Below are 12,601 nucleotides of genomic sequence, written 5' to 3'. Positions count from 1 at the left end.
GGAGGGTGAGGGTTATTAGAGAGCATCTGCCAGACTTCGTTGTTGCCCTGCAACAAAGGTAGTGCCCCTGCACATGCCAGGGTATTTGGTTTCACTAAGAAAACACTTGTCAACTTTGTTTAAATTTTTTAAGAGCAGACAAGATCTTTACTATCTGTATCCTAAGGTTCAATTCATCTTCCATTTTTTTGAAGAAAATACTACACTAACATCTTTTTAGCATAAGACACATCTTACTGATAAAGGAACAGCATCAGCATAAAATATTGCAGCATCCTCCACTAAAGCACACATGTAACAAATAAATCTTTAACTGTCAATTTTTTTTTTTTAGCGTTGCACTTCCTAACAACATGTGGTCCAGAAAAGGAAGTCGTATCCACCCCTATTTCTTCTAAAGACAAAGAGGTCAATGTGTTAATTCAGAAGCGTAAACAAACACCTGTAAATTAGAAAAGCATTTCTCATATTATCAACTCATATCTTCTTCAAAATACTTAAATAAAATATTTTCTATCCATTATGTCTAAGACTTCAGAGTTTAAGAAAATGTCTCTTCTACTTGAAATTTTAAAACATGCAGCAAATTCTTCTTTAAATAGCACTCTGAATATTCCTAAGAACCAAAAAAAATTTTATGCAATCATTGTTTTAGTGAAATTTGTCCTGTCATCTTAGAATGTTTTGGAATTATCTGTCCTTATATCTATTTTTAACAAAGATACTGTTCTTATAGCTGAGAAGACTTTCTTGGTAAGTTTAATTCTATCAAAGCAGTGCTTTTTAAAATATACATATAGTTAATCCATTCAAAACACAGACTTGCATTACTACAAGAGGTGGTGTTTACCATCTCTGTCTAAACACAAGAGATCCACTATCAAAGAAAAGCAGGTAAACTTAAAGCAATGACCAACAGCTGGCCAATCTACCACCTTCTTAGTTTAAACTCATGATGTTACATAGGTCTTTATCTTTTGTACGGGTTCAAAAATAATCAGTAATGTTTTATGGAATTACCAACTACAAAGTTTTCCATGTAAGTTTGGATGACTAGAAATTGCCGGAACCTAACTAAGCATAATACATCCTTTGTATATATTTCTAATTATTTTATGTTCTCTTCATAGTTATTTTGAAAAAAAAAAAGAAAGATTTTATGATAAAGGACAATTGAACCAAAGAAACTGACTTCAAATTGGCCTTACAGAAGTTCCCTCCAACAGTCTTGGGGATCCCAACTCATTAGACTTCTCATATTCAATCATTACAATATTTTTCTGTCGAACTCAGTTAAGCCTGATGTATTTATTAGCCTTTTCCTTTAAAATAAAACAATGCATTACTGTGATCTTCCTTACATTAAAAAATTCACATATTTTATAGCATTCTCAGCTTAAAAAAAAACAAACAAAAAAAAAAAAACCCACCACTACTATCTTAGCTCTTCACCAAAGTTTATCATTGTGAAGCAATTGCACCTCTTCTCTTTGGTTAACCCAGCTGAAACAAACAGATAAATGAAATAATCTTTAATAAAAATTTAAACTTGCCATGACTTTGGCTCCCCAAAATGGAGATAATTAATACTGTAGAGATCCATGTCTTCAGTGTGCCATGCAAATGTTGTTTTCCACATGCCAAAATATAGATATGGTGTATTTACACCCTCAATAGAAATTCCACAGTCTTCTCCTACAACATCCAATATTGTATTAAGATGGGCAATATTCCACTCCTCAATACCCTAAAAAAGATACACAACAAATGTATTAATAAATTTATGAAGTAATGCAATTTTACATAATAGTCTCAGTCAATAAGATACGCACAGGATCTAGCAGATTAATATAAATTTGTAAGCAATTTAGAAGATGGCTGAAGTTACCTGAGGAAAAATTATCTTGACCTTAGAAAGCTTTACGTTAGGTTTTAAGCCTGAGATGTTCCAAGCAGAGAATATACAGAAGTTTGTATCTGCTTAACACTTAATACATCAAATCTAACATGGATCGAAATACTATACACAATAGAAATAATAGCTGCAGTAAAAAATCTTTGATGAGTTGCTAGCTGGAAGCCACTAAGTTTCACTGAGTCCATCTACTCTTTTTAATTACTTACAGAGTAATACTAAATAGTATGCAAAAGGATTTGAAAATTGAGTTTACATGCATAAATGTACCATTTCTCTGAAAAGCATAAAAACTAAAACCACTACATCACTTCAGAAGTATTTCTAACCCTAATGATATACTGAATAAGAAATATACCATGGAAGAAATCTACCGATTTAATGGGATTTCAGCTGTTTCCTTACATTATTGCCTATAACACATATATATTAAAAACCATTCAGAAAGCCATGTATTTACGTTTTGCTGTATTTCAGCTTCAACCACAAAGTGCAATTCTAATTTCAGGTAATACAGCATGTAAGAGCCAGTATAACCAAGATCAAAGCTACAAAACTGAAGAGAAAGAAATTAGACTTCATTATAACAGCAGTTATTAGCACCTCCGGGCAAGACATTAGCTGGTGCTCAAGCAGTCAGAAAAACAAGGAATATAATCAAAACTATTACAAATTCAATTCAGGCAAATTTCTTTATTGGGAAGACAGCCCCTACACATCCTTTTAACTGTGACCTGCTCTGCACCCCCATCACTGAACTCTGCACAGTTCTGGTAATCTTACTCAAATTTGGGGAATGAATTGATGGCACACTGCAGACCCGATGCAGCTCATTAAGACTAAGAAACATGGTGACATTCAATAGTTGGGCAGGTGGTGAATTAAGAATACAGTTTAAAGCAAGAAGACATGAACATTGAATACTCTCAGTTTTCAATTCATTGTTTTTTGAGATTTTATATCAAGCATTTTACATATGCAGCAGCTAGCACTGATACACAAGACGGTAACCTCTGTATGAAGTTCAGCCTTCTCATTGAACCAGCACTTCAGACTGCCTGCTACAACTATTTCATTTAGTAAGGAAAACTACCTGTAAGTTATCTGGGACTTTTAAAAAGGAGTAAAGGACTTCACAGAATGAGTTTATTCCAAACAGCAATTTTTGTTCTTTTTGGGTGTTTCGGTTTTGTTTTTGTTGTTTTTTTAATGGAAGCTCTGGCTTTGATGCATTTGTGTGATATAAAGGCACTCAGAATTAAAAAAAATAAAATAAAATAAAAAAATTATCAAAGAAAAAGAAACTGAATACCAATATAAACGCAAATAGTAGACACTCATAAAATTTAGACCTTTCAAATCTAAAAATCATAATGACCAGCAAGGCAGTAGTAGATATAAAATTTGAAGAAAACTAATTATTCCTCAAATTAATTTACAGATTTTATTTTTTTTAAATCACATAAAATTTATCGTCGTTCTCAAACCGTGCAGAGACACAAATTAATACAACAAAACAAGAGCAATGACTCAACCATGTAGGCACACAGACACATACAGGGTTAGAAGACAACAATAAATACACCAGATAAAAATCAACTGTTACTCTAAGCAGCATACTCTTCCTGACAGTGGCCAAAAGAAGACAAGAAACAGCGTGTGCAAAGCAGCAGTACTTCCCCAGAAAACCCTTCCAGCCTGCAGCAATTTGCAGATTGAAAGTTTCTCCAGACAGAGGTGTTGCCCTTCTACTTAACAGTACCCTGTGGGCTTTTTACCAATTAATTCATCCAGTCACCTTATTTAATTCACGTAAGATGTCAGCAACCATAACATCCTGAAATTCTGCTCTTCTCTTAATGAGAATGAAGGGATAGTTAAGAGAATAAATTAAGTCTTTTTTCAACACCACATCTCATATTTTCACCCTCTGTTAAGTCAAATCACAACTAGTCACCAAGCAAACTGGTAGTGGTTTGTCCCTAAAACGAAAGTAAATCCTCCCATGGAGAACAATTCTTGCTTCAAAATACCAAGCATACAAAATACTTAATCCACAACCTCTACACTCAAAATGCATGAGCTATTTCCATTTCCTAAAGACTATTTTGGACAAGCAGTCTTAGCTCAAAAGGAAATGTCCACTGAAACTGGCTGAAATACTAAAATCACAGTGATTCATTTTAACTCTTTCCACAGTCCTTGAACTTAAAAATAAGAATAAATCAGTTTTATATCTATGCCTAGATTGTTACAAGTAATTATTACAAATTATTATAAAGCTGTTACTTTTCCTCAGAGATACATCTTTAACATTCCAAAACATTAAGTAAAATGCTTACATGAAAAGTAAAATACCGATTTTAACTTTTCAAACGGTTATAACACTCTTTTTAAGCTTTGCAATTGCAATGCACACTAAAAAAGATTACAGGAGCTGTAAAAGAGCAGTTTAACAGGTCAACACACGCTTTTCAAAACCAAAGTACATCTTAGCAGGTTATGCTATATTTAATAACAATTATCAAAACACCAGTAGACCATAAGGTGTAGCTGGTAGTTTCTTACAAATGTAAAAACCCATTTAGACATTGTAATCTATTCAACGTTAGGAAAATATCAAACATTTATTCTACTCAGAATATCAATATAATATCAGAACATTGTAATAATTTCAAGGGAATGTGTAAAGTATTTCTAATTTATCCACATTTTTGATGGCAAATTCTGTTAAGAATATCTGCCATCTTTGACAACCATACCACACAACGCCAAATCAGGAAAAAAGCTGAAATATTACATATTTTTCTTTCTTTACAAAGAAATACAGGCTTGAAACACCTTACTATCTGTGATTATTGCTACACACGTTAGATTTACTCCATATTCCTTCAGAGAAATATTGTAAGATGCATAGCAGCTTATCTAGAAGACCACTGATCCAATCTTCACCACTTTTGTAGATGATTCAAACTTATTTTAAATTATTATCAAAGAGTTTTTACAACTCTTTTAACAGCCTCTGGACCAGCTTTTAATGCAATGTGGGAATAAAATGGGACACTTCCCTTCTCAAGTATCGGAACCCTTGCACAGTTCAGAAGGAGCGGATCCATCTTTCTCTCAAAGGCACAAAGAAAAATGTAGCTTTCAGTATACTGGTCAAAAGTGAAGCTCATGGTTCTAAGCAGAGACCTCTCTGCAGGTAAGAATAAAATAGGCTCCAAATGATTTTTATTTATTCCTTTTTTTTCAAGTACTTAAAATAGTGATGATAGTATTTTGTGCCCTATGCTTAAACGAATCAGTCAGCGTAATGTATTATAAGTTTATGAATGTGATTTTGTGTATGCATGCATTAATAGACACAATCCTTTTTCAGTGTTTAACTTTTCCTGTGACTGTCTCATGGATTAATTTTAATATTAACCTGGCAAACAAGACACCTGCTCTGCAACTAGGAATAAAAATGCCCCATGACTGACTGTAACTGCTCAAGTAATAAAGAAGAATAAAAAAACTAATTTAGAGGGTGGAAAAGAGTAGGAGAAACATACAGAAAAATTTGTGCTTGGTCACCCACTTCTCTCTCCACACACCCACTCACTCACACCAATGAAGACAATAAAAAACCTGCCAGGATTTTATTGCCTCTTCAAAGTGCATAAAACACAGACAATCTCTGCATTGTAAACACACAGATTAGGAAATACCAACTATCTCCTTCCTTTGATCTGTTTTTTCTCTTCTCAGATGCAACCTTTGCTTTGCAGCACCGTTCGAAAGGGTGGTAAAAAACATAGAAGAAAGTAGATTCTCTTTGGTACTGAACATTAGAACCAAACACACAAGTGAAGGAATGATCACATTGATCTCAACTATCAGCAGATCATCAAGAAAGGACATTTCACATAATTGTGTGCTAAAAAATGCAGACCTTTCTACATTTAAAAAAAAAAGGGGGGGTGGGGGGGATGAGTCTATGTCGCCTCGTTAAGCCAGCCAGTAACATCTTGTATATACTGTAAAGGATGGCATGCGAGAGATATACTTCTGGTTGTCAGTTTGCAAAAGACAATCCGTAGGACTATCTCATCAAGGAAGGAAAAATCCACAGTCTCTCTGGGCAACCTGTGCCAGTGCTCAGTCACCCACACAGTGAAAAAGTGTTTCCTGACGATGAGCAGGAATTCTGTGTTTCAGTCTGTGCGCATTGCCCCTGCTCCTGTCACTGGGCACTGCTGATAAAAGCCTGGCTCTGTCCTCTTTGTACTCTCCCTACAGGTATTTTTGTACATTGATAAGGTGCCCCCTGAGCCCTCTCTAAGCTGAACTGTCCCAGCTCTCTCAGCTTTCCCTCACGTGACAGATGCTCCAGGCCCTTCATCATCTTAGTGGCCTTCTGCTGAACTCTCTCCAGTAGCTCTGTATCTTCAGGAGAAGATGGGAAGCCCAGAAGCACAGCACTTCAGGTGTGGCCTCACCAGTGCTGAATAAAAGGGAAGGAACATTTCCTTCAACCTACTGGCAGCTAATCTTCCTAAAGCAGCCTAGCACAGTTAGGCAGGTTTGCTGCACTGGCACATTGCTGGCTCATGTTCAACATGGTGTCCCACGGGGTGCCCAAAGTACCTTTCTGGAAAGCTGCTTTCCAGCCTTCAGCCACTATCATGTACGTCATATACCTGGGGTTCTTCCTCACCAGGTACAGCACTTTGTACTTCCCCTTGTTGAACTTGCACAGTTTAGTCCCTGTGGAGTTCCCATTTGCCTGTTTCTCCAGCCTGCTAAGGTCCCTCTGAATGGCAGCATAACCTGCTAACATCTCAGCTGATCCTCCTAGTTTTGTATCATCTGCAACTTCTGCCCCATCATCCAAATCATTAATGAAGATGTTAAACACAACTAGACCCAGTATTGATCCCTGGATTACACTTGTAGAAGTCCTTGTTGCTCTCAACATCTGTGATTCATTTCCAGGTAGGCTCTGACGTTCTCAATTGCATATCTGCATACTTGGACAGTGTGTCTATATTCCTCCCAGGCTACACATCCCTGTTTCTATCTCCTGTATATTTCCTGTTCATCCCCGTGTTTTGTCAGAAACTCCTTGCTCAACCATGCAGGTCCACGTCATTTCTGCCCGACTTCCTGCTCACTAGAATGGACTACTCTTGAGCTTAGAGGAGGTGAATGCCAACCAGCTTTCTTGGGCCCTTCTTCCCTCCAGGGCCTTATCACACACAACTGTTCCCAGTAGATCACTAAAGAAGCCGAATTCTGTTCTCCTGAAAGCCAGGGTTGTGGTCCTGCTTTCTGCCTTTGACACCTTCTTTCAAGATCCTAAACCTCAGCATTTCACGGTTACTACCAAGGCTGCCTTCAACCTTCACATCTGCAATAAGTCCTCCCTGATTTGTGAGTACAAGGTCCAGCAGACCACTTTGGACAGGAAATTGTTACTGATGCACTCCAGAGACTCTTGGATTGCTTGTGCCCTACTGCTCTCCTGCAGCGTTAGGTTACATTACAACTCAGATGCCATCCCTAACTCATTTCATGGTCAAATCCAAACTTATACAAGGTCAAGGGGCTGCTTTACAATCTAGTCAGTTGCTCAGTCAAGGGATACAGCAGAAAACTTGAGTACATTTGTTGCCAGAGTCAATATTACATTAGAGATGTACCTAAAATTTGGCAAAAAAACGCACCTGTTAGCCTACAAAATCCACTGAATCAATCCCTCCTGTATTACTAATCAAATATGCTGCCCACGGCTTACACATAGGAGAAGGCAGGCAGCAGGAACTGTCTTATCAGGAGGAATAAAACTAAGACAAGAAAAAGGGAAGTGATATCTTCAAGACAGGAGCTGAAGAAGAGTGGTAAGAGAGAGGCTAGACAACATTTAAACATGCTGCTTCCGAACCTTGGCTTTTCTCTACTGAACAGCAGATTCCATTGACAGCACTGAAGTCAGGTGTATTTTATGATCCTCTATAAACGTCAAATCAACTACTTTTCTTTGGAACTTCTTTTGAAACACGGAAGATTTTTTTGCCCCTGGTTGCGACATCAGTTCATGCAGGGGTTTCATATGTCTTCCCCATTTGTCCACACAATTGTAGTTTCAAATGAATTAAGGAAAAAAAAAAAAAGGCAGGAAACAGAGAAAGTTAATTGGAGCACCTTGTACCTCATACAACAAGGAAACAATCTGTGGCCTGAGTGATGGCTGGTTTGGTTTAAACAATGGTTGCAAGTGGCACAGGAGAGGAAGTCCTAAGGGGAGTTCAGCAGAACAGGGACTGCACAGAAAAAGTAGGTCAGTCCCACTCCTCAATTTACTCACAGGTACAATTGCCACAGAAGTTAATAAAAGGTAAGATTAATAATGATTTCAGGAAAAAACAAACAAACAGACAAACAAACCATAACAACAAAGAAACACTCCCTTCCTTCCACTTCCTGACAAAATGATAATTTGTTTGCGACTGTTTCACAAACTAGTCACTCCTAGTCTAGGTTGGCTCAAGCTGGCATGACACATGCTAACTCTAGGAAGACAGCTCTCTTGAAATAATAATAAAAATAATCACTTCCCTATTAAACTTCCTAAACAATCATCACTCTTAGGTGTTCATAAACAATTCATGAATCAGTTTAACAACTGCAGCCTGGTGACCTTGGTGCTTTATTATTGACATTATAAACTCAGGAATATTAATTTTCACTCAAATCCACGTGACCTTACAGCAACAAAAAGACGGAACTTTGAACATGTGTCTAATAATGTTTAAAATCTCAACAAAAATAACGATCCTTACAATCTATTCCATAGTGCTATGCTTTTTCTTGGGTCACCTACATCATCATTCTCCTACAAAAGCACTGTAATTAAATGTAACAGCAATTAAAATGCATACAGCACATAATAGTGATATTTCAAGCAAACATTGAACTATCTTGAATTTATTTTCTAAAAAGCTCTATACAGTGTACAGAATACTTGTTCTCATAGGTTATTCATAAACATTTAGTCTGTGTTCAAAATTGTCAAATAACCATAAATACATTATGAATACACAACACAGATTCTGGAATAATCCAAATATCACAAAGATAAACTTTGAATCATTGATGTCAGTTGTCAAATTTCAAAGCATGCATTTATATCTTTGTTCCTAATGTTTAGTTTTGGGGGTTTTTTTGCTGTTCCATATAATACAGGCTTTATAACTTTGCACCACCTTCCAAACCTCTTAGAATCTGTCATCCTCTGATCTAAGAAAAGCAAAAAAAACCTGCAAGATCTATGATCTCTCTGGCACAATGCCAGCAAGACACTAGATTTCATGAATAACCATATTGTTGCTTAAAAAATCGAAATAGAAAAACGAAACAAAAAAAAAAAAAAAAGGTCATCATGCTTCAGATACAGATGTCTCAATGTAAAATTGAACATTACCACGAGGAAAAGAAAAGGTAATGTGAACTTTTAAACTAAAGAAAAAAAGGACTTTCAGTACAGCAGCATTTCTCACTAATTTTGATGGCCAAATTACATGTATACAACACATTTTCCCTAAGTTCCTGGTGTTTTCCTACCTGGAATTCTGCCAGATTCTGCCCTTCTGCATTAAATGCAACATCTATAACACCCTGTTTTCTATAAAATGCATTTTGCAAAATGCAAGCATTTTGTTTTGTTTATCGCAAATAGCCTGTTACGACAAATTAATTCCACCATGCTCTTTCTGCGACATGTTGTCCAAAAGTCAGCTAATTGTATTCATCTCTCTTCCCTGAATAATGACAATCCTGAAGCAAACTTAATGAAGACATAAGAATAGCTTCTAATTACTAACAGAATCAAAAAGATCCTTTCTTAGCACCATCTTCAAATGTAAAGACATGAAAAATATTACTTGTGCAAGTCCACCATCTGCTGGCCAAAAATTAACTTCGGCAAACAGTTCTCAGTGAAAACATTTTAATCAGTGGCATCTGTAACTTTCCTCATGAACAGTGTGGCACCGGCGTTTTTTCCTTCTTTTCGTCTAAACCCCACTGGGCTCTACACCGTGACACTGACACTGCTGTCACATTAACTGCTCAGTCTGTTCTTCAGATATTCAAATAATATCAATTTAATCACAGCCATTAAGGTTCTTTTATTCTAACTATTACTGTTTTCTTCCCTGCTCCTTTATTTCCTGCTCCCTACCACTTTCACTGCTTTCTTTGTCTCATCTTCCCATGCACCCAACAGCTGAGTTAAGATTGCTGAATGCTACTCTTCTCACTTCATTCACCATTTGCTTTTTCAACCTCCCTTTATCAGCCCCATAATCTAATGAGTGCAATTCCACGAGAAGGAAATCTCTGACCTTTCTCTGTGACCAGTCAGCACTTCAAAATCGGATATTACTGCATTGCTCATGCAACAGTAAACCTAAGATACTAAACACCAAAGAAAACACATTTGTACATTTGTGAAAAGCTACACCAGAAGGTATTATCTGCCAATGTTAAAGAAGGCAAAAAAAAAAAAAAGGCAAGCTTCTATTTCTTGAAAGAAAAACTCCTTTCCTGTGCCCCATTTTGGTCTCCACAAAGTAAAACCCCCTAGAATGACTCTTTGCCAAAACACCCCCAGTCAGCATCTTCAGTTATTTTCTCCATCATTTTTATACAGCTATTTGGACTTGCTGTTTTCTCTAAACAATAGACCATTCAACATTTATAGTTATCTTTCAAAGATCATAAAACTTAGTGCAAAAATTGAATTGCCTTGAGCCATCTTGGCTGACCATATTTATCTTTGGACAGAGTCTTCGAGTAATTTTTCTTCTGTGAAGACATATGAAATATTAGCAGAGCCTCAGACCATCAGCCACAGGGAAATTCTACATTTTTTCTGGTTTTTTTTCTTTTAAATGATTGGAGAAGGCAGTTACACAGAACATGAAATAACTCAGAATCTCAACACATGATAGATACTTTTGGATAGAAGTTTGCCCTGCATTTTTTAAATCCTAAAATCTTTTTGGAAATGCTAACAGTTCTTCTGCTAGTTTCATTACTTCAATAATCCTTTCAAAATCTGGTTCCTATAGCTACTTACACAGCCTAACTGATATCAATGGATATTGTTATTCTTTGCATAATGAGATCTGTATTAGAGTCACTTTTTATTCATGGAGATCTTGGCAAGTAACCAGCAAAATTCATTTCCCTAGGAAGTTTCTATTTTATCTGTTTTAATTCAGAGGTACATAGTAATTGTAAGCACATTTCCAGGAAACTGCAGGCATTCCAAGCATGTATAAAGTACAGCTATCCATTTTCCTCAGTGAAAGAGAGAGAAATAAAGTATTTCATCTTTTAATTTTAAAGTTATTTAAAATATCACTAGATTTCCACAGAGGTACAAAGATAACACACATACCAAAAAGTTAATAAACAAATAAATAAATAGGAAGGAATCTCAAAGTTCTGGAGAGTTCAAAGTGAAGAAAGGGAAGAGTCTTATGATCAGGAAGAGTAGCAATATCCTACTAAGGACAGAAGTTTTCTGACTCTTCAGATGTAGAGTTAATTTCAACTTTCCTTGGAGTCTTTAAAGTGGGTAACACAAAGATTTCAAAAGAAAGACAGATTGTCAGTCACAAAGCAAGAATGTATCCTCTAAGTATAGTGCCCTTTAAGAGGGCTGGAAGAGATAAACTGGATAAAAAGCTATGCATACTTCATCATAAATGCTTCCATTGATATCTGCTCCATAAATTGGTGCCACAAAAGTCAAGTTCTTCCAGTATTTGCGCTCCAGATCTTCATAATCTACGTATCGTGGGGTGCAGTATCTGCAGAGGAAGAGGGAGGCAAAGGTTCAGCAGAGTCTTTCAACAACCACCTTTCACAATGTACTAGATTTCTGATACTGCAAACTGAATTCTGATGTCACATTATTCCAAATCCACTGAGGAATTATTAGTTGTCCTGAATTATTAGTTTAATGAGCCACCATAGCATACAACCTCCTACGAGACAGCTACACTAACTGAAGTCATACACCTACCCATACATTTTCTCGAATCTCCAGCAGCAAAGCAGCACATCTACTGACTGTCCTTAGGCTGGGGCTCCCCCTTTTGTTCCTCTTCCATAAAAGAGACACACATGGAAAAAACACTCAACTGAAAAGTATCTGGTATTTTCCTGAGTCACTACCAGCACTACAAAGACAGAGGTAGGTCCTGAGCAAGCCTGTCCTAGAACAAGCCAAATGTACTAATTCTGTCAGGTAGCAGCCTGTACTTTTCTCTCTTCTTCCTTTCCCAGAAAAACCTTTTGAGAAAAGGCATAACGTTTCAAAGAGTAGACATGAAAAATTCTATCATGCAGTGAAGAAAAAGAAAACCCACACACATTTAAGGGAATTTTTCTTTTTATTCTTTTAGTGCAGCACAGGGCACCATACTTTTATATACATAAATATACCTAGATATATACCTTTGGAAGGTTACTGAAACCTCAATGTATAATCTTGTGGGAACACAACACAAGCATACTACCATAGAAAATATCCATTAATAGCTTTGGCCTCGAGATTCTCTGTCAGGCCTCCATTCTCCCATATTTAGGTCTTCAGAAAATAAAATTTTTCTCCCCCATTACTGCAAA

At 36.5% G+C, this 12,601-nt stretch overlaps 1 protein-coding gene across 12 annotated transcripts in view; it reads right to left on the bottom strand.

Moving 5' to 3' along the window:
• The window catches only part of KDM4C (lysine demethylase 4C), a 259,501-nt gene that overhangs the window by 220,287 nt on the left and 26,613 nt on the right, over positions 1–12,601 (bottom strand). For 11 of the 12 annotated variants that reach the window (XM_065046062.1, XM_065046063.1, XM_065046064.1 and 8 more), the window contains exons 4-5: positions 11,667–11,781; positions 1,554–1,747 (exon numbers count right to left, since the gene is read on the bottom strand). In XM_065046062.1, coding sequence (XP_064902134.1) covers positions 1,554–1,747; positions 11,667–11,781 — 309 coding nt within the window. Of the gene's footprint in view, positions 1–1,553; positions 1,748–11,666; positions 11,782–12,601 lie in introns of those variants that run through there. The other variant, XM_065046071.1, reaches the window with a different exon arrangement.

This window comes from Columba livia, chromosome Z (assembly GCF_036013475.1).
Source record: "Columba livia isolate bColLiv1 breed racing homer chromosome Z, bColLiv1.pat.W.v2, whole genome shotgun sequence".
In the NCBI taxonomy this organism is placed as follows: Eukaryota; Metazoa; Chordata; class Aves; order Columbiformes; family Columbidae; genus Columba; species Columba livia.
The sequence above is the reverse complement of the archived record's forward strand: the minus strand, read 5'-3'. Positions and strand labels throughout refer to the sequence as shown.